We start from the raw sequence: 26,242 nt of genomic DNA, 5'->3' as shown, positions 1-26,242 counted from the left end.
CTTTTTATTTTACCTTGGAAATATTATAATATGTACTCTACTTTCAATATTCTTTTATTAACTTCACTTTATATGTACTTATTACACGTGAGGAATCACCTCCCTACTACTGTGAACTACTATATAGTTCACTATATAGAACTATATAGAACCACTATATAGTTCACAGTACTACTACTATATAGAGTAACTTTCACGAATAAAAAACGTTCAAAGATCTTGATATTTAAATCAAATAAACTCGTATTCTGTATTTAAAATAGAAACAACCTATGAAGAAATGATAAAAAAAATTTAAAAATACATCACGTGGTATGAAGCTGTTTTGAAATGTTTTCCGCAGTTCGAATATTAAATAAATATCATTTAAATATTTCTCATATTACTGTTATAGCGTTTCAAATTATTTTCACAAATGTTGTATTTCCAAAATATATAGTACTTTTCGTTACATCTGTATATTTTGAAGTTTAACGAAGTTTTATTTGGAGTTTTTAAATATTTGAATATCGAATACAAAATTCTTTGCTTTCAATATTATGATTTGAAACCTTTTTTTGAGTTTTATGTTCTGAGATCCACGCCGTGAAGTTAACCCTTTGCACTCGAGGCCTTTTTTCTGGTATCCATCAGTAACTCGAGATGCTTTCTTAGCATTCTATTGTCACGAATGCTAAGCTTAGATTGACTTCGAAAATGAGATCCTTAATTTGAGATTTGAGAATTAGGTCACCGTTGCCTCAACGACAATCACGTTATTGACGTTTCGAGTTCCAAAGAAATTAAACCTAAAGGAAACCTAGCGGTGACTGAGAGTCACCTCTCAAGTCCAAAGAGTTAAAATCGATCACGCGTACAGTTTTTGTTACGTCTTGAGAGTACGAACGTGTGCACTAAATATTCAAAATGTGCTGTCAAAAAAATATTTCTTTTTCAAATCGCAAATCTAGAAGTTCTGTGGATTTGCCCATGTCTAACCTACCAAACTCATCCTTTGGCCGATCGCACACGGCGCAACCGATTCGAAATTAATGTTGCAAACCGTTTGCGCTCTTTATTTTACCTACTCCACTATTTTTGGTTTACCTAGATCCACAGTCGCATGCAACTACATAGTTTCAGAGTGGTTTGAAACTGATCGGTTGCGCCCGTGTGCGATCGGTCTAAGGCCGAACATCACCCCTGATGTTTCCCACCCAAGTTTTCAATCCGCCACCTCAATCAACAATCTGTCTTCGATGTTCGCAGATGCGAGTGTTCGGACCGACCATGTCGTCACGCGGCGTACAACGGTGGCACGCGTCGTCGAGTGCCGCTGCACCCTTCCTCGCCAACCTTCTCCCAAGCAAGCCAGTCTAATCAACAGCAACAGCAGTCGTGCGAATGCCCCGAAAGAATAAACTGCACCCACACGGTGGCTGGCGGCGGCGGCGAGGCTCCGTGCGAGTGCGAGTGCAGCGAGGACGTGAAACCGTGCTCGCACACCATCAAGCAACGTCGATCGCGTCGCACGTGCGACTGCAGCGGTAGCGGCTCGCAACCGTGCAGCCATAAACCCCAGCACGAGGGGCGAATAAAGCGCGTCAAGTGCCGTGTAAGGCGCGCCGGTTGCGCCATGGCCAGGTGCACCGCGGAACTCGCGATGCTGCACCTGCATTGGGGCCTCGCCACCGAATGCGCGCCCTGCAGACCGCGTGCACTAACCCGACGACTCTGTCGGAGGCAGCAAAGCGACAACGAGCTTTACAGGAGTAACAGCTTCAAGTTCGAGCGGTTCGAGAGAACCAAGGACGAGTGCGCCACACCGCTACACAAACAGGTAAGTTACCTTCGAAACGAGGAGTTGGATGCTTTTCAGTTTTGAGAACTATCGGTTTTGGCGAAGATGATTCTTTGTAGAGTACGAAATGAAGCGAGATGTGTGGCGGAGTACGTGCTTAAGAGGAATATGTTGGAATAAAAGCGATAGTGGGATCAGATTTATACGTATAAGTCCATAAATGTTCGTACCTTCTATGTTTATTAACGAAATCTGTCTGAATTAAATGATACGTTTGATATTTTTAAATAAATATTTCATTATAAATGCAATCATGTGTAAAGTTTATTCATGTACACATGATGAAACATTTATTTGAAAATATCAAACGTATCATTTAATTGAGGCAGGTTTCTTTAGTGGACATAAAAGGTAAGAATATTTATGGGACTGATTGTACAGGGTGTCCGAGAATTAGTTTAAGAACCGGAAATGGGGGGTAGCTGAGACGATTCTGAACCATAATTTCTTTTGCATAAATGTCGGATGGTGCTTCGTTTTTAAATTATTAACAGAGCACCATCTGACATTTTTGCAAAGGAAATTGTGGTTCAGGGATGATTTATCAGGGATGATTCTATGTATGTGATCAGCGAAGATATGTTAAAGAAACTTCCCTTAAAATTGACCTTGACCTTTGAGTATGAAGGAAATGAAGGAAAATATTCCTCGAGAAAAGAAAGAAAAAAGGTTTGGAAAAAGTGATCGCGTTAAAATTAGTAACAATGTTTGCACGCATCTATGTCATTATTGGTCAGACGTTAGGAGTCTTTGTCCATTAAAGTAGCTCCATTAAATGAAGACTGAGGTCAGTTCACGTGCGCCAAGGCTCTGCAGCAGGCAGTAGAGCGACAACGAGTTCTACTTTGGGAACAGCTTTAAGTTTGAGGGCTTTGAGAGAAGCAGAGTCGAGTATGGTGTTCCACTCAGCATCTAGTCGAGTCCTCACGGTGAACGCGTCACTGCCACTGGCGTATATCCTTTTTTTCTCCCGCATTTCTCTGTACTTTGGTTATTACCATAAAGGGGGAAGAAACGGTAAAAAAATGATTTTCTACTCTTTAGTGAATTTTACAAATGAAATAACTTCTTTTATGTATATATTATTAATTTTTCAACACTCGGGATCGGGCAAGCACACACTATTATTATTGATTCAATTTTTGGTTGTTACCATAAGGAGAGAAGAAACGCTGAAATAATGATTTTCCTACTCTTTAGTAAATTTTATAAATGAAATAATTTCTTTTAAAGCGTATCTTTTATCCATGCACTATTAATTTTTCAACACTCGGGATCAGGCCAGCGTACAGTACCATTATTGATTTAATTTTTGACTCATTCTGGCAGGAAGAATTCATCCGGATCGTATCAGAAATTTTCGCTCGTCGAATATCGCAGTTATATACCTGCAACTGTTTTCTTTTGTCCTGGTTTTCTCCATCTGAGGATTTCCTTGCTTCCATTGCATTTCTTATATCCGACGATATTGAAACGAAACGCGAATTATGTTTTCGTTTCGCATCGACAGGATATTGAAACAATTTGTTCGCTGGAGGGTTTCTCGTGCGCGAGGTGGGCGAGAGTATCCCATATTAGGGAAACTATTTTTTTTTTTTTTCTTATTGCGGGAAACGTGTCTAGCGACGACCGCGACGAAGATTGCACCTGCGACGGTATATCAGATAAGACGGTCCCAGAGATTCATCCTCTGAAAAGGGAATTTAAATTGAAGCAAGATGGAGTTACAGCAACTTTGTGAATACGAAACAGTCGAGGCATGCCGCCTTTGTGATATTCGCTCACCGACGAACTTTCTTAAATGGATTTCACGGAATAGTGATATGACGATGCCGAAATTTCCTGCGAGTCGAGGAATGTAGGTTATGTGGGAATATTCGGTTGGGATTAAGAATATGGGGATGGAGATGATTTTTTTTATCGTATATAGCCCCCCTCCACACCCAGGAGTCGGTGCAAAAAACACTTTTTGGGAGTTAAGGGTCAAGACGACCGCCACTGTAACAACTAGGTCAATCACTATCTACGGTAAAAAAAAACCAGCTCGATCGGAGGATACTCAATTTTCTTAAATCGTTTTTATTGGGATCGATCATCAATAATAAGATGATCTCTGATGAATTCTGCACGAAATATCAACACAAATATTTTAATACGTAATGATTTAAAAGAACTTTTTGTGAAACTCAGATTTGAATACATACCGAAGAGGATTTCAGTAGTATAAGTGATTTTAGTCAGACTTGAAGTATTGTGTAACTCATGCATCTGACAGTGAGTTGAAATAACATTGAAATCTGTTATAGATTTCTGAGATCTAGAGATCTGTTACAGATTTGAGTACATACCGAAGAGGATTACCAGTAGTATGAATGAATTTAGTCAGACATGAGGTATTGTGTAACTCATACACACATGCATCTGACAGTGAGTTGAAATAACATTGAAATCTGTTACAGGTTTCGTCAGAAAAATGTTTATTAAAAACGAAAAACTAAACAAAAAATAAAAAAGCGAACAAATCGAACTCGGAGAATCGTGCGAACATGGCAACAACCAACGGTACCGTGAATTAAAAAACATATGAACGCAGAACTGCATTCACCAACCGTTGCTATGGAATAATACATCGCACGTGTCTCATCTGTTTGTGTAACGTTTTATACACAGTACTGTGTGAAAGACTTCGTATGTATTACTATACATCGTTTTTCGTTACGCAAATGCATTCATAAATACAGCACTGTACAAGGATATTTCACATTTTGATCACCCTGTGAATAGGAAGAAATTCAAACGTTTTTTGCACAGACGAAGGTATCGATGTTTGAAAAATTGCTTAACAGCCATGGAGCCTAGCGCGCACACTAATGCGATTGGCGTTTGCGATACCGGTGAACGGAGAAAGAAAGTAACAGAAGGGTTGACCAATTATTGGAGAACTTCTTTTTTTCCGTGTATTATATGCGCCACGTTTTCGATGTTTTCCATTGGATGGGCGTGTCTCTCGCTCTCAACATCGGCTTTGCAACGATTATTATTCATGTCGATATCAGCATTATCGAGTTACAGGTTGTCACTTAAACGTACCCCAATAAAGAGGACAGTGACAGAGGAGGAAATAATTTACGTCTGTCAATTACAATAAATAATCACGTTCATTTTCATTATCTTAAATGAACAATCACGTGGTGGCCATTATTTCGTTGTTATTTCTTTTTTACAACCCTCCTTCAAATTGTGAAAAGCAATCGTAATGATATAGAGTTGTAAAATGAATAAAATAAAAAAAAATATATAATTAAATTATGTATCTAATAAATAATTGTTGACGTAGAATAAAACTTCTATCTTCTGTGATTCGAAGTGCAAGGTTACTCTTAGAAATATTTATGCAATGGTGTGACAACGTTCAAAGATTCCTTCGAAGCGAAAATTCAAAGGAACAGGAGAAATAGTAGGAAACATTGTATCCCATGCCATTCTACGATCGTTTTGTCAAGAGAACGTTTGGATCCATTGAGTAGTCACCTTACGGAACATACAGAGGACACTTACTTACGGAGCATTTGCATTTGACTCGGACTCTGCGAGGATGACACCCACTACATATCACGAGAAAGCTTTCCGACCAATTTCACGGTGTACCTACGTGCAGAGTCGGTCTGTGCGTGTTAACGCATACCTACAACGGAATTTTCGTTCCTTTTGGACAGATACTCGAGTATGAAGAACGTTTAACGAGATGATACGGTGCCAACTCACGCTGCTAATTATCCGTGTACCCGGTATTCCTGCCAGCGAAAGTATTCTTTTCACGAACCTTTTGATTATATCCAGCAAAATATACGTGACGTTTTTTTAGACGCGCTAAGGAGCAGTAAGAGTATCGCAAAAAGCAAGTTCTGATAGTTTGAAAAGAAAATTGTTAATTGTAGACAAAGTGTCACAGAGAAAGTATTCTTGGAAAAATAAACATCGTGTTTCGTGTTTTTAGCCATTGAGCATTTGTATACTTATATAGCTATGCATTTATATATTTATGTATGTCTACATATATTTATCGTAATATTTATAATAATTTACTTAAATGAATCAATGTTTTCTTCTTTGCTGAAGAATATCGAATTAGTGAGTGGATGAAAGTTTTATTATATTTTGAGCAATACAAACAGAAATATATTAGTACGAGAAGATTAAGCTCGCGTAAGAAATATAATATATTATATTTATCAAAGGCCTCCGAAACTTCTCCTACGTGGAACGAGTAAATTCTAAAAACTCATTTCATTTTAGAAAGCGTCGAATGGTATCGCAACAATTCTGTGCCGTGTCGTTAACACTTACATAACAAATGTCGGATAATACAACGAATTCATTTACCGCGGAGAGCGCTTCGCGTTGGTAAAGTAAACCCGCGTTGCTTTGTTGTTTGAAACGTTCACTTTTACAAGTAAACGAATCTTTTCACGGTGGCATCGTAATGGAGGCGTGTTGGCTGAAAAGGAACCAGCAAAGCCAAAGAAATCGGCCATACTGAATCGTGGTCTACACGTTTGCTCATTTAGGAAACTTAATTATTCTTGGTATGGTAGTGTCGACGCTGGATACAAGCTGCGGCGAAGAGAATGTTCCTCTTATTCGCCGCATACTAGCATAATGCCATAACATTGTTTCGACTCATTTCTCACTGCGCGGAGATTGAAATAAATCCTGGAGTTACGTAATTGTCGCATATTAAATAGGTACTATGAATAATACGAATGCCAGTGTAATGTATACGCTATTAAGTACAGCTAATAACAAAAATAGAGTATGAAACTAGTTTGGATTCGTAGGTTTATAATTTAATTGTTTAAAAGCGAGTCGCTATTGTTGTCGCTAATGCAATCATCTGTTCGCCAAAAAGCGATACTATTAAATTGTCGAGAGCTTTCCACGGATTTCTCCGCAATCGTAGAGAACCGAAAAAGGGGACGTCCCAGATTTCGTCGGTCCAAAGTGGACCATCTTTCTTCTGCGCCTTGTAATGTAATTGTATTCTTTCGTCGTTCTGAAAAGGCCCAATTGGAGCAGTAGTTTCTTTGTGTCCGGAGTTTTCTTCCTGAAGCTCGACAACGAGCTTGCCCAACAATTAAGCCGCGTAAGGGATGCGCTTTAACGATCGCAGCACTTCAAATTAGTATTTTCAGCGCATTGGAAAAAGTTTCTTCCGAGCTTTCCGCGAAACATCCTCGATTCGCCTAGTTTAAGAAGTTTCGAATTTCCATAAAAGATTTAATCCTCTTTCCGCGTTTACTTCACTTTGGGCGCGCTTGAAATTTAAATCCGTTTTAAATGTACAAAATGGCACCCGGGGATGCTTGGCGATGCTTAATTTTCACGCCAGACGTAAACTGGAAATTATCATTTATGATTTATACCAGATTGTCGTTTCAAAGTTTCCGAATCAGGTTCATAAATTCGTAACTATTTATATCCGGTATCTCCCATAGTATAAATTCCATGCTATATGGATTGCATTTGTTAGAGTTTTTAACAATGAAAACTAATTATGGTTCTGCATCAAGGAATGAGTATACTTTGGCTAGAATATCATTTTTATAAATACACAATTATTATGACTTTACTGCTTTATTGTTTTATTATTACGACCAAACTACTTTGTGATGCTTTGCCCCGACATAACTTCCAAACACGGATAGGTAAAGTAACTACTAGCATATTTTTACGTGTAATATCTTTTAAATAAATGCACGTTTAAATTTTGTTTAATCCCCAATATTTTGTTTAAATTTATATACAGTCCTAAACCCTGAGATTGAAAATATTTCGATGTCTGCTAATATTAATTATATTTATAATAATTTACTTAAACGAAGCAATGTTTTCTTTTTTGCTGAAGAATATAAAGTTAGCGAGTGGATTAAAATTTTATTACATTTTGTGCAGTACAGAGAAAAATATATTAGTATGAAGAGGTTAAGCTCATGTAAAAAATTAAATATATAAAAGTACAATATATTATATTTATCAACATATTTATCAGATATCGTGATATCTGTTAGCTGGAATAACTAAAAATTAATTTCTGACAATAATTACATTAATTACTAACAATATTTGTTCAAGCCAAACCAATTACGTTTCGTTTGAGTAGCTTCGTATGCGGACGGCCTAATAGTTCCCGAGATATTGGACCCCATAAGTTTTGTCCCGCTAGACCGCTGAAATATCACACTGTGCAGCGCCTAAATTAAGTGCATGTAATTTAAGCTGACAGTTTGCCTCGTCGATTCGACGGTGACGTTTACACTGCTTCGAGGTAAATAAAAGTTACTTTAAATTGCTTGTTCAGTCACTGGCGTTCCGATACGTAATTACTGGATGTGTAGCATAATCGAACGTGCTTCGAGCGCGGCGACCGAAGGAACAACGTGCATCGCGCCTGACAAACGACGTTGGTTTAATTTATTTCCCAAGCATACACGATAATTTCATTTACGGCGATGTAACTGAATTATTTTCACGCTAGAACATGCCCGAATGCTTTCTGTCGGTTCAACTAGCGACGTGAATGCGCTATCTTAATTAATTACTGCGTGCTGGAAAGAACTTAATGAATTTCGTACAATGCCGTGTCACCGTAACGAACCGCACACATGAATCGCATCCCACCTTAAAAAACGAGATTTAACGAAGCGAGTAATCTACTTGAAAGCCGTATCGCATCGTTAATTAGTTGACTTTTGATCTTGGCTTTGGTTAACAACGTATTTCGTTGGAGTAATTATGGGGGAACGCGCGAGTGTGATGGATTTATAATGAATTGTTTGTTTGTTCTCTCTTTATTCTCCCAAGTGCGATGAATGGACCGATTTGTGACTAAGTTATTGAATTATTAGGCGACTACATGTATAATAAGTCATTCGTAGCTAAAATGTGATTGGGTACATATTTTTAAAAACTAACGAAACTCGCTTATTTATATCGGCGCAATAACTGTGCAACAATTAAAAATCACTGCTTTGCTTGTTTCATGTTTCATGTTGCATATAAGATCAAGTTCGAAGAGATTAATATCGGGTTGTCCGGAAAGTTCATGCCTATTTTTAAGAAAAATTCAAAGGCATATTTGAATTTTGATGTGTATTTATTGAATTATATATGTAGCATTTTGTTCCACACCTTTCCACCTCTTAAGGAATGTAAACATTTCATTTGTTTTCAGCCATTCCGATATATTCAGACCTGTACCGCCTACTAAAAATCGCCATGAACTTTCCAGACAGCCCAATATACAATGCATTACTTGTCATATTCTCTCAGCTCAACATCACTTCAGCAGAACCTGAATTATTAGTGTTCCAGCGAACGGAATCGATGGGCACTGAGATAAACTCTCGTATTTCCTGTTATTCTAGAGTTTGATTATCTTATTTTGAGCTCCTATAATTGGTCTTTTTTCATTTCTACTCAAGAGTCTGAAATATTTAAGCCTAGAATCGAAAGATCGAGTAAATTTTACTCCTTACGTCACCTTTCCTTACTTCTTTAGACTTCATTGAAGACATATATTCAAAATTTATTGTTACTTTTAATCATACACCATATTCCTTGATATTTTATGTACTAACGAAAAGAAAAAAGGTAAAAACTTGGGTATTTTGAAAAGTAGTAAAAATTACTCAATCTTTCCATCAAAAGACCAAACCTTTCCATTCTAGGGTTGATAATACAGATGGTGCCATAATTATGCTCCACAGTGTACAAGTCTTCTAAAACTAGTATTTCCACGTCGTGAAGAAAATTATGGCGTGTGGCATCTTCTTGTCGTCCACCGTTGCAAGCTTTCTGCGCATAAGAACGGTCGAACAACCATCTGTGTTTATGAAATATTTAAGCAACACAATCTCGCAATCCTCTGGCGAACTCTTAGATCGCTGAAAGTTTACGCGCAAGAAGCTGGCTGAAATTGCTTATGGCGCGATAAAAAGTCGCGGAAACGCTCGGTGCATCTTCGCGAGCGAATCGATTTCATAGCTCTGGCCCAGTTTCAGCCAATTATCGTCGTGTTTCTTTCTTTTCCCTCTTGCACCTGGCAACTTTTTACGTGTTAAGTGAGTGGTTGGAGGACTTGGGAACAAAACGAAAATCGCCGGGTCGGAGGAGACCCCCCCCCTCCCCCCCGCCGCGATGCCACTTCGAGGAATAGAAGGCGGAAATGAAATTTCATTAGCAATGTAAATACGGGCCGTTGGGCATTCTACTGTAACGTTTTCAAGAACTGCCGGGTAGACGTTGCCTACGCTTTGAGGGTGCGCCTTCTTTGAAGTCATTATCATTTTGCTATGCGTCGCGCGAAATGTGTGCAACGTCCGACGCGATACTTGTTCTATTTTCAAGTGCAACAAGACTTTGCGCGCGTAGTTTGCGAATGTATACCGTGGAACAATTTAGTCTCGGTAAAAGGGAAAGAAAATATTAGGCGCGTAAAAAAGTTCTGAGCTTTAAGGTACAGAATTCAATCTTTATTTAAAGACGAGCTAAAAGATATCAATCTACGAAGTATTTCTCGTTCGAATGTCAGCCGAATGTCAACGCTTTGCGATTGCGAAAGGGTACATATCTGTTTGTGTTACGACGATAAAAATGAATACGGAAGCAGTATACGAAGCGTTTACATTCTTGTTATGTCTCGTACCGTTTTCTCATATCAGCCCTATTTGTAACTTTTAAAGTTAATTTTTGAGGCTAGGAAAGCGTGATTGGATCTTTAATCGATATATAGTTTAATTAAAGAGATAAGAAACAAACAATATAATTATAAAATATATGAGCAAATCAAAGAAATAAATTGTGTACACACAAGAAAAACAAAAAAGAACCGAACGTATTTCATATTCTTTTAGTAGGTGGTAGCATAGCATGCCACTAATCTGTAATATAATAAGGCGCGTTATTCAATAGGAACCTTTCAGATGTTAAATCTTTTATCGTGTGTGCCTTATTTTAAAACAGTGTTTGTGATGGGAAGTCCGAATAACAGAGCGTTTAGTTAATAGAGAATTTGGGTAATGAGGGTTTGGGTATTCGAGGTTCTACTGTACTAAATTTTCACATCCAGGTAATAACAAAAGCACTTGGACTATTCGTGACGTTTGCATTCGTCGTTTTATAATTTCACTTCTTCTCTTCTCTCCTAGCGCCGGAAAACACGCGCTCGACTCATCTTCGTTTATGAAAAAGCTCTTTCAGGAGAAGGGAAAATGTTTGCTTTCGCGCGCATCCCTTGTTCTATTGTTTCCTAATTCGCATTGTTTCGGCGAAACGTAAACACTTAGCACTGGCTGTCATTCTGAAACGTTGTTTCCAAGTCGGTGTTATTCGTAATATAATTTCTCGCGAGATTAGTCCTTCCCGAAATCGTGTTTATCTTTGTTCATAGTTCTCGCCGTACGTCGAAAATCGTTTCACTTCGCATTTAGTTTCCATTGAGCGCGATACCAGAATAATACGAGATATTAAAACGCCAGCAAGCTCGTCGTCTTTGTTGGGCTCATTTTGAATGTATTAAGAATTATTAAACGGCTCGGAAGTATTACGAAGGGAAGAAATTTCAAAGAAAATTAAACTTCCTTCCTCGCTTAATCTCAGTAGCTCGTTAGACGTAAAAATCTTTATCGTGAAAAAACTCCTGATTGCTAGTGTGCACATTTTTCCTAGAAGAAATCTAGCCCCCACGAGCAATTAATTTTCCACGATGAAAAACTATTCAGCGTTTCTTTCATGTCCGCGTACAAAAATGTATTTATTAATTTCTTTGAAATGTCACCGGAAATGAAAGCAACACGTGCACGTCATGGTATTATTGATTTTGTCGTACCAACTGACCCGTTATTTCATTCCCTTTGCTGCTTTCCTCGCAAAATTCATTTAGAAATTACAAGCGGAAGTTTAATCATAAATTATACTTCGTACGTCGATCTGATCTTTCATTGGTAGATCAATCAAGATCTGTGGCCAAATTGAGTATTGACACACATCTTACATTAACTATAAGGAGTTCGTCAAATGCTCGCAAAGTCGTCTAGAGTTGCAAAGGATTAATATACTACTTTAATTAATACATAGAGATATTTAAAGCAAATTGTGCGTGCCAGTACTCTTCGCATGTAAATACGTTAAGCTCTGATGAGGAAATCAAGGTCTGATGAGAAAACTCGCACGAGTTTAAACGATTTCATTTATTTGTTTCTGTTAACGAACTGAATTCGATGCATCCTTTATTAAATGTCACAATATGAGAATATTACAGAGGTATGGACACGATATCACTATCATTGGAACATTATTATGACCACGTTGCAAATTCATTTTTGTCGAAATAATTTCGATTGTGGGTTAAATTTAAGTCGATAACGGGAATGTTGACACGCACACACCAAATATGATTTTATTCTTTCGATGTTTGATTTCCGTCAATATTTTTTTAAGCTTGTTACACGCTCGCGTGTCGGTAGAATAATGTTAATATTTACCTTGGAAATTGGTTATGTCAGTAAAATTCGACGGGAGATTTTCGATACGAGACGAAAATTTCGTTTTCCCATGGTAACTGTTGATCCCTGGGAACAAAATGAAACTTTGGGCGAACCGAAAAGGAAAAGACGACGAATTCGCTTCTCTGGCGAGCTTTTCCCTTTTCTGAAGAGGTCATTACTTCGAGTGGCCTCGAGCAGTTCCGCGTTATACATCGCTGGCATGATAGCGACGAGACCCATAACATTATTTATTAACAAACGCTACAAATCGTCACTTTTGAAATTCGTCTAAGCAAAAGAATAGTTTTACTGCCGTGTCTCTCTATTTCGCTAGTAGACATAGTACACGATTGAAACTTTTGTCTTTTTGCACATAAACATCCATTGATTGTATGTTCTGTGTTTATTATTTTACAGAATTCTGTCTAAACTTCACTAAAGTTGAATGCTTTGAATTGTTTCATTTTCGTTACGTGGCTGCCTGTAGCAAAATAAACAATTAACAATATAATACTCAGTTATTAGTTAGCGCTGTACTAAATTTGATAGGACTAGATCAGAATATTTTACGTAATCTCACTTTTTAACAGACTTCGGAAAGGAGGAGGTTACTCAATTCGACATCTATTTTTTTTTTTTTATTTTGGAAAATGTCCTGCATGAATTTTTCGTTTCCTAACAAGAATGATCACTTTTATGCATTCTCTTTTCACGTGGCTATATAAACGAAGAAAATGATTAAAAATAAACAACAATTATCTTTATTACATATCTATTAGGGGGACCAGAAAGTAATGTCGTTCCTTTTACATTAAATTCAAACAAACAAATTTATAATATTTTTACTTTTAATCAATTATATAATTGTCCTCGTTATCAATAACCTTCTGCCATCTAGTCTGCAAATTTTCAATACCTGGTCGATAAAAATTGATTGGTAAATAACAAACTGGTAAATAACAAACAAGTATTTGCATTCGCAGAAACGACATTACTTTCTGATCCCCCTAATAGTATTACTCCATAATTATTCGAAGTTTCAGAAGTGAAACTCTGTAGGAGTCATCTTAAAACCAATTACGCTATTCTATGCATCCGGTACGTTTCCGTTAACGGCTTCATTTATTTAACGACAGCCACGCGATTATATTGACTTTTGCGACGGTATCGACAGACCGATACACGAGACGACCGGTTTCTTGTCACGCGAACTCGCTTTCGCGTGAATAATCTGAACGCATTGCGAGCACGTGAATTATGACGCTATTGGATTTCAGCGTTGTAGCGCAAACACAAAAGCGAAATCAAAATGCAATCGATGTTGGCGCAGCTGCCAAGTTTCGTGAAAATGTTCAAATGCGATTTCGGCCGACGCGGGCGCATGCAACGTCGAAAGAAAAAAATACATTGCCCCATTAACTACAGTTGATTGATCGCGGGTGTTGATTGCGAGTTAACGATGGCGTTGGCATTCGTGCCTCGGTGAAACGGACAGTGCTCGGGATTTTTTGAAAGTAACTGGTATTACCATAGGGGCTCTAGTTTCTCTTTCAAACTTTTACGCTACAACTATTTCTTTTTTAGCTTGTCGTCAGCAGAGTCCAATACAGTTTATGAGAAATATATATTTCGAGTTTTAAGGGGTGCTCTGGTTTGAACGACTGAAATATTGCCGAATTTCTGGAATCTTTTCTCTTGAAATGGTAATCTATTTTATACAGTAATATTAATATCGAATGTGTTACTCACTTTTGGAAAAATTTGCTCAATTTGGTTTAATTTTGATTCGGAGCGTTGTACTTGCCTACTCTGTCATGGGAATATGCCAACATTTATAGAACATTTGTAGAACTGTAAGAGTTGCCAGTAGCGAGTTTCATTATTCGTATGCTGTTTTGTAGATACGAGAAACACACGCAACGTTTGTTTCAACCTTTTTCGGCTATCTCTCGTTCCGCGGCAGCTATTCCACGAAAAAGAAAAAAAAAAATGCATTTTTGTCAAGGGTAATGGTACCGACGAAAAATGGTTTCACGTTACGAATGAACTATTCCACTTGTACACAGTGTTTCACAGTTGTATCAAGTTCTTGGTTCCATTGTTAACCTACAATACCGTGGAAAAGTCTTAGACTGGTACAGCTTCTACATCTTTATCTCTGAAGAAAGAGTACAAATTTTGATTTAACTTATATACGTATTTTATTCTGATATAAAATTCCATTACTTCATGGAAATATTGTGCATCGCGTAATCATTGTGTATCTAAGTTTAATTTTAATTTAAATATAGTTACGTAAAACTCAGGAGAGGACAGCTCAGAATTAACCCTTAGAAGCCTGATTTTCCAAATTAAATTTAAGAGAATATGAATTGTATTTATTATTTGAACAACTTTGACAGCTGACGTTTATTTTTTTAACTTTTGTTCAATAGACCATTATGCAATGGTAACGTACATACAGTCGAATATTAAAAACAAACCAATTGCAAGCGTACAATTCGATTTAAATGTCCGGTATCGAAATTTTTGGTTAAATCCACTGCGTTCGTCACGCGTTAAAATTACTCGACTATATTTAGTATTTACAAATTAATTTCGCAGCCCTTGCGTACTAAAGTGAAGCAATTGCACAGCAAAATAAATGAAATGCTCGATTATTCGGACTTGCAGTACCTGTACTTAGGTTTTCAAGGAATTTGAAAAAAGAATTGTCGATATCGTCGAATCGACGAGTGAAAATACAAAGCACGTTTTCTCGCATTCGTAACCAGTCGCATCGAAACGTATTTATTTTCGTCGAGTGTAACGTGAATTTAAATCGTGCTTTTGTAAAATGCATGCCAATGGAAATATTTTACGAAGAACTGTTCTCTGTCTCTCTTTTCAATATGAAATTGCAATTTTTTTTTTTTAGATAGTGTAAAAGTAATTTTTTGTAAGAAGTGGTTTATACAAAGTGTTTTGAATTAAACTGCAGTCTGTTTGATCCAGTCCAAGTAAGATGAGACACGAGTGTAGACTGTAGGATAGTCGGTGAGTGCACACGCCATTGACCAAGACACAATTCCAACAATTTTTCCATTAACGGTTAGAGGACCACCAGAGTCACCCTGTGAAGAAAATTATTTTAATTTGTATAACCTATTAGGTTGTCCCAAAAGTCTCTTTCCTTTTATTAATAATTAATACATACACAATATTTTATGTCTTATGTTACATTACAAAATTGTGTACAATTCATTTCGCTCCATTACTGTTACAGCATCAATGTCAAAGAAATTAGATTGTCTATTTATATAAACACTGACACAGCAAATAATTGAATGCAACTCACGAACGAAACTTTTAGGGCAACCTAATACTTTAACGTATTATTTAAAATTATTAATGACTGAAAATTGTGATTAAAATGATATTGTTTCAATATCTGGAAGTATTGCTCATAGTAACGATTGTTTTAATGCATGAAACTATTTAGTAAAAATTCTAACTTAGCGAGAGTCGCCCTATAAAAAAAGCATATGATTCACTCAAATAATCGGTAAAATAATATAGTATTAACAATTTGTAATTTTTAAAATCGTAGTTATTAACGTTATTAAAAATAATAGTAAAATTGTAACTCACGTTGCACGATCCTTTCTCGACTGATGGATCATTGGCACAGACTTGAGTGGGTCGAACGGTTTTGCCTAAGACTCCGTAAGTACTTTTGCATTTAGCTTGATCAGCTATGTAGAGTTTAGCTTTCAAAAGTTGTTTGGTGCCTGGCCCGCCCAGCTTTATAATTCATGGTTAACTTTATAATCGATACGTATTGATACTTGAAACTTGAAGTAGTTGTTTCGTGGGTTTATTCAACAGAGGATCGAGAGGTTTGTTCTTTAATTAAATATGAATGATACGAGCCTATTTCAATTTCAATTAACCACCCCAATTTTATGAAAAACAATATTAAAATTTTATCATTTTGTCACAGACTTCGATTATCTCGTATTTTAAGTTCGATAAGGTATACTTTAGAACGTGACTATCTCGAAACAACTACTTTAAATATTAATAACCGAATGTAATTTGAAACTCACATGGATATCACCCCATCCCGATACGACAGCTGGTGTGTTATTTGGGATGACTTCGTTTACTTTTGGCAGGGAAACAGGGGCCACAGTTCGACTCATCACGAACGGAGTTTTCAACTGTAAAATTAGATAATAACTGGAGCACCTCGTTTATTCATAAGACGTTTAGTTTCAAAAATAAAAATTAAAACCTTAGAAAACCTTTTTCTCTGAAATTCAATTTTTGCAACGAACCTCTACCTTTTCAATTCTTATTTTCGAAATTAAGCGTACTATAAGTAAACCGTAAATATATAAAAAAATTTCGTCTCATCGTCCCCTATAAGTCGATATTTTTCAAAAATTGATTTAATGGATACCAACATTTCTCTGAGTCTATTTCTCGAGTATAAAGATTCACTTACCTTTATCAAGGCTATGTCGTTCACCCAGGAATCTCTGGAATTGTATCCTGCGTGTACAATAATTTTCTCGACCTGGTGTACCGACGTGCGGCTATCCAAACTCACAGTCCCCGCGACAACCTCGATGGGGTAGCTTTGCCTGTCAACGGTATCGCAAATTTAACAATATTGTTCCTAGGTTAGAGAACAATCAGAGATTTCGCTTCACGGAAATTTACGAAACTTACTCAATGACGCAGTGCGCTGCTGTGAGGACATAATTTTCATTAAGCACCGATCCACCACAAAAATGATACTCGGATCCCTTGGTTTGGAGAGATACCTAAATCGTGACAGTAATATCTCTTTGTAAATTATCGTTCTACGATATTTTTCAATTTCTTTTCATATGATTCTCTCAATCTCGTTGAACGAAATTTATTTCTATTTCTATTTTAAATTTCAGAGCTTATTATGATGTTAAATTGAAAAGAATTTAAAATTATTACAATGCTGTCATCTGATAATTCTCTGTTTTCTGATATCTCTATGTTTCTTTTTATTTTTCTTGAATTTTATTGACTGAAGTTTATTTTATCACAACGAAAGTTGAAGTTACCAATTCAGCAAAGATAGCAATCATTTCTGTTACATATTTGTTTTCATTTACCTGATATGGAATTTCACCTAGCTTTACAGATTCACCATTTACGATTCTAGGGTCGAACTGGTACGGCACCGCGGCTGCAATTATACGATAATAATATTGTTATTAGATTATGAGTGTAATTTCATCGATTATTGTTTTAGGAATATTAATAACTAAATATAAATTTATTGGTTTTACAGCAACAGCATAAAATAACATTACTAAATGTAATTTTTCTACGTTCAGGTCCTGATTTATCAGTTAATTAAAGGTAAAACTGTATAAAGTATATAATATATTTCATGATAATAAAATTTATGGCAAAACTAGCCGACGTTCTACAAACGGGAGTGCGTTTCAGCGACTTACCATTGCAGACTGTCAGTAAGACGAAAAGTGAAATTATTACTAGAGACATGTTCGTTCGGTTACTGCGTGGAAGAGGTAATGTGAACACGAGTCAATAATACGCATTGATCTGGGCATTATATACCAGCAGATTAGCATCTAGAAGACATCACTATGACAAAGTAATCATTTTTATTTTGAGTACAATCGAGATAATTTATCAGAATTATTTTTACTCTCGATAAGCAGTATCAGTGTCATTTCATTTGGGATTATTGATCTAGCGGAATGAAACGGAAATGAGGATGCAGTAATCGTGATATGGTTTATATCTGAATCATCAGTTTTATTGTCTGTTGTAATATCTGAAAGTACAAACATGTTTTACGTACAAAATTTTTAAATTTTTAAAAAAGATTTAAATATTTCTCTCGTGTTTTCAGTTCGTCGAGGATTGTAATTATTTTTAATTTGCAATGCTACTTTAATCGATTCCAGTTGTTTTAATATTCGCAGAAATGTAGACGGAAGATTCGCATTTAAGAATATTTCAGAACAGATGTTCGGATAAAGTATCATCGCTTGGTGAAACTTTCTCGAATCAGACTGCATTCTTCGCGATCCAATCCAAGTGAGACGTGACGCGAGTGTAAACTGTAGGATAGTTAGTGAGTGCACACGCCATAGACCAAGACACGATGCCCACAATTTTTCCATCGACAGTGAGAGGACCACCAGAATCACCCTGTGAAGAAAATTATTTTAATTTATGTAACCTACTTTCAACGTATTATTTAAAATGATTAACGATTGAAATGAGAATTGTGATTAAAATGATATTATTTCAATATTTGGAAGTATTACTCATACAGGGGTAGCAACGATTGTTTTAATGGATGAAACTATTTAGTTAAAATTCTAACTTACGTTGCACGCTCCCTTTTCGACCGAAGGATCATTGGCGCAGATGTGTGAGTCGTAAACGTTTTGGTATATACGTTTGTAAACATTCCTGCAATTAGCTTGATCAGCTATAAAGATCCGCGCCTTGTACAGTTCCTTCGTAGTTGATCCGCCATACTGCATAAATCGATGTTAATGATGCATTCGGTGTACAAAAATTGCAAAATATGTATAGTAATTAAATTTTGGAATTTATAACGATTATATATGCTGTTTAAAAATAAAAATTCTAACGTTTATAATCTTTTAGGAAAGGTTTATCTGTTTTTTGCATCGAATCTCTTTATCAGGTAATAAAGTGTTATTGCAATATATTATAAACGAAAAGATTCAGTACACTAATACGAGATTTCTGAGAGCGGATTGGTGCTTCGATTTTAGTTGTTGCTTCTCTAAAATTTCATTATTTAATTCGATATAAATCGATACTTACGACATCAGAACCCCATCCTGATACTACAGCTGGTGTGTTAGCAGGAATAACATCGGTTGCTTTCGGCAGAGGAACTGGAGCAACACGTGTGCTTGTCACGAAACTTGTTTTCACCTGTAAAATTGATATCATTTATGCATAAATATTCGAATAATCATTGGTTAGATCGAACCTTAAAAAGTTAAAATAATGATGCATATAAGTAAATAGTATAAATCAATAAACATATATAAATAATATATATATCTTTAGCCTCAGCCCGCTGACTCAAATGGAACGTTCGAGTATAACGATATAATATTCGATTCGTGCAAAGCTTATGAAAATTATCAATAAATTTGTACGCCGAGATTGTCGTTCAGATCGTAATACCATAAGCCAAGCAAATTAGTATTTATCAGTTTCTTTTTTTTTTAAATCGATCGGAATACAAATCCTTAAATATCTCGAAGTGAGATTATGTTTATGTTAAAAAGAAAGCAATTCATTCGCCGAGGAAAATTACATACCTTGATCAAGGCTACGTCGTTTATCCAGGAGTCTCTAGAGTTGTACTTCTCGTGGACGATAATCTTTTCAACCTGGTGCACTGAAACTCGAACATTGACGTTTACAGTGCCAACAACGACTTCGATCGAGCTGGTCGTTTTGCTGTGAATAATATCGCAGTCTTTAGTATAATTAGTGTTCAAAATTACTTAGTAATGTGGCGTATCTGATCGTTTGGCTGATATATTGAAAAGGCTTTATAACGTCGCCCGTGTTACTTTAGTAATTGACTGTTCCGCTCGATTTATTACTGAACTTACCCTTGGACGCAGTGCGCTGCTGTGAGGACATAATTTGCATTAAGCACCGATCCACCGCAAAAGTGACGGTTCGATCCTTTGTTTTGAAGTGATACCTACATTGCAACGGTGATAACTCTTTAGTGATAACTCCGGGACCAAAACGTGATATTTATATTTGGCCTGAGCAATACATCGCAGTATTTACGTTTTGTATATTAATGAATATATTTCTGTTTTGTAATTCGTAAGTTTATTACGATTTTCACTTGAAAGATATACTTCTTTTTTATTGTCAAGTATTGCATGTTCAAAACATTATTCTTATAAATACAAGGAAAAGTTAATAACAACGGGTATATTTCGGGTATGAATATTTATTGAAAATTTGTTTTTCACTCACCTGATATGGAATTTCACCTACTTGCACCTTTTCGCCATTTATGATTCTAGGATCGAACCTGAATGGCACAGCGCCTGCTATTGTAACGATGATAACGTTGTAATTATTAACCAAACATAACGCTCGAAATTGTTGTACTAACTGTTAATGGCGCGCATTATAATTCACCGATTATTAGACCAAATGTGTTTTATGCATTTATGGCATGCACAAACGTAAACAATGTATATCGAATTTATCTAGCGCATTTGCACATATAGAAAATTAAATGGTATTAGTATTACATTAATTTATGAAGTATATTTTACATACGTTCAATAAGTATGTTTTACAATACATTCTGCAATACGTTTGTCAGATTAGCATATACCATGAATGCAGAGTAACTAGAGTCAACTGATTCCATTGATTTTAGATTTTAATTTTTACGAATCAATATATATATAATTATAATGTTAAATTTTATTATTGCTTACCATTGGAGAGTGCCAGTACCGACAGGAGTGGAATTAATATTAGAGCCATGTTCCTTCGATCAATGTGAGCAAGAGGTAAACGTCACACTGGGAACATGAGACAATATTATGCAGAAATCTAGACCTTATATACCTCAATAGCTCGTCAAAATGTCACGTTGAGGAATCATATTTATCTTGATTAGGATTCCGACTGAATATCTTCTTGATACATATTAGCACACTCATTGTTTTATCAAGACGATTTTTGTTCGATAAGCCAGTCGTGATACGATTTCCTTAATAACGATTGCTTGTCCTAGTTGAATGGAATATCAACAGAAACTCATTACTCTTCGGATTTTTAATTGGTAAATAAGATTTTCTTGGGTTTTAATAAATACATTTCTAAATGACACAAATTTATATTCGTTACTTTTACTTTATGTTGTACAATATTAAATTTAGTTACATTTAGTATCTATTTCGTAAACTATATAATTATTACGTAACAGTTGTGTTATTTATTAAAGGAAGAATATATTAGATAAGCAAATACATTATGGACATCGGTAAACAGAAGATATACTTCTTTTTTATTATCAAGTAAATTATCAATAAGCTAACATCGTTTCCTTATATGATTGCATGCTTCCATTGATAACACAACGATACGACAACGACAACATTCAAATAGTAAAATTTGACAAATCTTTGAAATCATTAACGATCATAGAACTTCCACTTAACTTTTACATGAGCTGTAAATATACTTTTGGTAATCGGGTATTACAGATTAAACTTAAATTAGAAGAAATATAATTTATTACAATAATAGATTCACAGAGATAATGTTACAGAACACTGAATTATGTTTTATTTTGTAAATGCTTCGTGTGACGTAATAAATAGATTAAACATCATTATTTGCAGTTAAGCTATACAGTACAAACTTCATTTTTATTACAAAGATGTTAAAATTATTTCGCTCCTGTTAAAACATCAGTCCTGTCTCGTACTCTTATCGCTTTTCATTTTTATTTCGCATTCCATTCGGCAGATTTACACTGCATGTGCCTTGATCCAATCAAGGTGGGCTGATACGCGGGTGTAGACAGTGGGGTAATCGGTAAGGGCGCAACCCATGGCCCAAGAAACAAGACCAACGAGTTTTCCATTCACGGTCAACGGACCGCCAGAGTCACCCTGCAAAAACATCAAGTTTCATGTGCACACGTTAATTCAAGTGAAAGCACAGATGTGAATCTCTTTGGTTGCTATGTAATTGTACTTCAAATAGACTAGGAGTTAAATGATTAGGTGTACAAATTAATTCTGTGCCTTTTCATTCGTTTATACCTATAATTTATGTGAAAATATTAATTCGACATTTTGTTACATTGAATTATTATAGCCTTCTAAGATCTCAACCTAATGTTCATTATAATGAATCTATACAGGGTGTCCTAGAAGTAAAGAACCGAACATAGGGGTAGCTGAGACGATTCTGAACCACAATTTCCTTTGCAAAAACGTTGGTTCGTGCTTCGGTTTTGAATTATTAACGAGAAACCACCGACCAATCACAGCCAATAATAATTAAAACACGAAGCACCATCCAACATTGTTGCAAAGGAAATTGTGGTTCAGAATTGTCTCATCTTCTGGGACACTCTGTACACATTACGGTTGTCCTTATATTAGTGACTTTTAAATGATAACTAATGACAATAACTCTAAAACAAAGAGTCGAAATGTAATGAAGACTTGCCTGAAACTGCAAAATTATCATCCTGTAATCTGTATATACATATTATTGACAAGCTTATCTATACGTATTTGTCATTGAAAGAGTTTTTATATGCGAATATGAACGAACAATTTAGGCTAATTGTGCGAAACTTACGTTGCAAGATCCTTTTTCCACGGTTGGATCGTACGCACAAATCTGCGAGTCGTAGATATTCAAACCATGATTTTCATACATGTATTTGCAGTATTGTTGGTTCGCGATCAAAATGTTCACGCGTTGCAGGTAAATGGTTGTAGGTCCACCTTGCTGTAATCACACCGAGTGCATTAAAATTTGGAAAAAGTACTTTTGAAGGAGATTAAATGAATTACGTATTATTTGGGATTTTTCTACTTACCCATAATCTGCCCCATCCAGAGACTGTCGCCAGTTGATTGGCAGTGATATTCTCATTTTCTGTTGGAAGAGTGACGAAGGAAATCTGTTTCGATGTTGAGAATGGTTTGTCGACCTGTAATGAGAAAATAGGGAAATTAAAAAATATATTTCATGGTATTTAACTCTACAGCTTTGATATGACGAGATTCGGAGCACGTCATTTGCGAAAATCGCATAATCACATTCGTTACACATACTTTCAGGACGTCTACAGGTGTTCTACCGTACTCGAAGATTAAACAGTATGAATTTAGCAGATTCTCTTTCATTTTTTTCCATTGTATTACCAAATATGCCTAATTTACTTTTTATTTACCTTGTCTCATGTACCCTTGCGTTAGATTTATATCAACCGCAGACTTACAAACGTTTCTAATCGAGAATCACTGAAGTATAGGTGAATCAAAATAAAAAATTGAACTTTACCAAAAAACTACTATGCAATGAGTTCAGTGTTCTGTTTTTCCCTTTACATGGATCACTATTATTCGTATCTTTTTTCATCGATGCGTAAAGGAAACATGTTTGTTTCACCACTGATCGTCAATTAATATTTAATTACCTTGAGCAACGCGATGTCGTTCTTCCAAGAGTCTGTCTCGTTGTACTTCTCGTGAACAATGATTTTCACAACATTATGCTCGGAAGCGGGCTTCGATAAATTTATCGTACCAGCGACAACTTTGATTGACTCGGCTTGTTTGCTGTAGAAAATAAATTCTTGCATAGTAAGTCGGTCTTTTACGAAAGCTCAAAATGTTCAAAATATTGAATCGTATTTACCCAACGGAGCAGTGAGCAGCAGTGATGACATAATTTTTATTGAGGACAGATCCACCGCAGAAGTGGAACGAGCTATCTTTGTTTTGAAGGGACACCTGTGAATTATTATAATAATTCGTGAATATTTTAATAATTCGATAACGTTTCCTTAACAAAGACTTTTATGTATGCATTATGGAACACAGTATCAGTTGCTTTTTTAAAATATACACACAATAAACAACGGTATCTCTTAGAAGTCTCCTTGAGACCTTCGTTTGTTGTATTCTGAAGATATTTTTATTAATAATACCATACTCACTTGATACGGGATTTCTCCTGGTTTCGCGTTCTCCCCGTTCACGATCCTAGGATCAAACCTTCCCAGCAGCCCAGCTGTGTAAATAATAACAGTACACAATAATTAGTACTCGGTGATTGTGGATGCACCGTTGCTCATTATGCAGCTGACAGTGCTTGTTTTATTTATTAGCTTTCAACGATGCAAATTGTTGGGGAAAAGCAAGCTCAGCAGGAACGTAACGATTGTTTAAAGGGACCGATGAAGAACTTTTTGTAATATACATTGGAATTTTTACTTAAATACTAACAAAGTAGTTTCTTAATCTAATAATTATTAATCCACACTGTGCTCGTGAGATGATAACATTAAATCTATAGCACTGATCTTTAAGTTACTAAGAATCAATGGAAATAATTTACGATGAATCATTTTTGACAGCTTTCCTAATCATTTAATTATAATTTATCTGGCTCAAGATCTGCATTCAATTAAAAATACCGACGAGGCTTAGTCGCGATTCAACGCTTGATCCCTTAATCCTTATTATCAGACGTATCGGATTGAACGTTATGAATGATTATGAATGATTAATGGAATGCAAATCGATCGAAAATCAGAGTTACGTACCATTAGAAAGGGAGAAGAGGGCGAAAACTCCTAACGTTACCAGCAACATGGTTTCGCGTGAATCGTTGCTGAGCACTGTGACGAAATCTCATAGGCGATCATATTTTATACCCTCGGAATGAGTCTTTCAAAACTGCAAAGGCTTTGATTTCTCATCGTTCGAGATTAGATAGATCTGCAATCGGTAATGTGCCAACACTCTGATTTCGTGATTGATCCAGATTGCCGCGATTAATTATTTTCGTGATAAATATTTCTGACGATCGCTGATAAGTGAGTCAGTGGGGACTGTTTCCTTGTTTCCATCCGCTGCTGTTTACACAATACATCCAAATGTATCGTGGAACTGAGTAAACGTTCTTTCAGCTTTGTATGGAATCCACAATCTTTTGAGATAATAGTTCTTTTAACTTTGCGTGTTTCAATTGTATATTTGCAGTGCACAGTAATACGTGAGTGATGTCAGTTTAATTTAGCAATTTTTATATCATCTTAGTGCCTCAACATATTACTTGTTAAATTGTCAAAATGCATTGTTGTATATGATTTACATTGATGTTTACAAATTGTCATCTGTTGTTTATAAATTTGTAGTTTATAATATTATGCGCGTCACGTAAATTTAATTGCAATTATTATGCTTCGGCGTTTTAAGAATGCTTCTTGTTCAATTAATAAAACGTCGTGTTCAATTATGAAAGGTGATTAAAAACAAGATTTAATGAGTTCAGGAGCTGATATGAAGAAATTGGACAAGGAATGTTCATTAACGTACTATCTCTGCTAATTGCTTACGTCGAAGTGTCGAGACATTGCTTCTTTCTTTTTTAATGCTAAAGTTCATCGGTCATAATTTGTTTTCTATTAACTCTGCTGCGTAGTTATTATTATTAAGAATAATATAAATATAAGAATGTTATTATAGAGTTGTGGGAATTTACAGAAGAATTGTAGATGGATGTGTTAATACTTGTGATATCTATATTATTAGTTGCTATCGATTAACTCAAGTGATACAAGACACTGTTGACAATGTTGTACATTGAAATATAGAAAGAATAATTTTCTAAAGCCTCTTATACGGAACACAGTTTCTAATTCTTATTTGCATTCTTAAATATTCCTTTAACCGATTGTTTACGGAATTTTTCAAATGTTTTTAAAATGTAGGCCTCCATTTTGGTTTTATATCATCTTATAGAGTTGTCTCCATTGAGCTTCCAAAAGAAAAGAAGCTTGTGTTGGCATCCAACGATTAAAAACGAACTTCATAGAAGTGGACTTGAAAGTCGCGATAGATTTCAAAGCGTTTAAATTAATATACCATGAGAAAATTGACGGTACTTATTAGTCCCGTCAGTAAATAAAGGGTTAAGAAACGTTGCCTAACGCATCCGACGTATTTAGGTATATTATTTATTGATCACACATTTCGTGACGTATGGCTTCGGATTTTCCCGTCTCGTG

General features: G+C 35.8%; 4 protein-coding genes across 4 annotated transcripts in view; 1 reads left to right on the top strand and 3 right to left on the bottom strand.

Annotated features, from left to right (window-relative positions):
- The window catches only part of LOC128885779 (uncharacterized), a 253,435-nt gene that overhangs the window by 5,228 nt on the left and 221,965 nt on the right, over positions 1 to 26,242 (top strand). The window contains exon 2 of the mRNA XM_054140055.1: positions 1,249 to 1,819. Within this exon, the coding sequence (XP_053996030.1) occupies positions 1,249 to 1,819 (571 nt within the window). The remainder of the gene's footprint in view (positions 1 to 1,248; positions 1,820 to 26,242) is intronic.
- Positions 14,245 to 17,985, bottom strand: LOC128885795 (chymotrypsin-2-like). Its single transcript, XM_054140096.1, has 7 exons — positions 17,871 to 17,985; positions 17,523 to 17,596; positions 17,101 to 17,195; positions 16,874 to 17,012; positions 16,473 to 16,586; positions 16,015 to 16,167; positions 14,245 to 15,497 (listed from the first exon to the last, which is right to left on the bottom strand). Exons 1-7 carry the CDS (start codon positions 17,917 to 17,919, stop codon positions 15,354 to 15,356), a joined length of 768 nt encoding a protein of 255 aa, XP_053996071.1. The 5' UTR covers positions 17,920 to 17,985; the 3' UTR covers positions 14,245 to 15,353.
- On the bottom strand, positions 18,160 to 21,061 carry LOC128885793 (trypsin-1-like). The gene is made up of 7 exons (XM_054140094.1): positions 20,913 to 21,061; positions 20,437 to 20,513; positions 20,055 to 20,149; positions 19,755 to 19,896; positions 19,246 to 19,359; positions 18,777 to 18,929; positions 18,160 to 18,594 (listed from the first exon to the last, which is right to left on the bottom strand). Exons 1-7 carry the CDS (start codon positions 20,959 to 20,961, stop codon positions 18,451 to 18,453), a joined length of 774 nt encoding a protein of 257 aa, XP_053996069.1. The 5' UTR covers positions 20,962 to 21,061; the 3' UTR covers positions 18,160 to 18,450.
- Positions 21,699 to 24,864, bottom strand: LOC128885794 (chymotrypsin-2-like). Its single transcript, XM_054140095.1, has 7 exons — positions 24,776 to 24,864; positions 24,167 to 24,240; positions 23,866 to 23,960; positions 23,645 to 23,786; positions 23,042 to 23,155; positions 22,798 to 22,950; positions 21,699 to 22,097 (listed from the first exon to the last, which is right to left on the bottom strand). Exons 1-7 carry the CDS (start codon positions 24,822 to 24,824, stop codon positions 21,954 to 21,956), a joined length of 771 nt encoding a protein of 256 aa, XP_053996070.1. The 5' UTR covers positions 24,825 to 24,864; the 3' UTR covers positions 21,699 to 21,953.

Source organism: Hylaeus anthracinus, unplaced genomic scaffold (genome assembly GCF_026225885.1).
Source record: "Hylaeus anthracinus isolate JK02 unplaced genomic scaffold, UHH_iyHylAnth1.0_haploid 11981, whole genome shotgun sequence".
In the NCBI taxonomy this organism is placed as follows: Eukaryota; Metazoa; Arthropoda; class Insecta; order Hymenoptera; family Colletidae; genus Hylaeus; species Hylaeus anthracinus.
The sequence above is the reverse complement of the archived record's forward strand: the minus strand, read 5'-3'. Positions and strand labels throughout refer to the sequence as shown.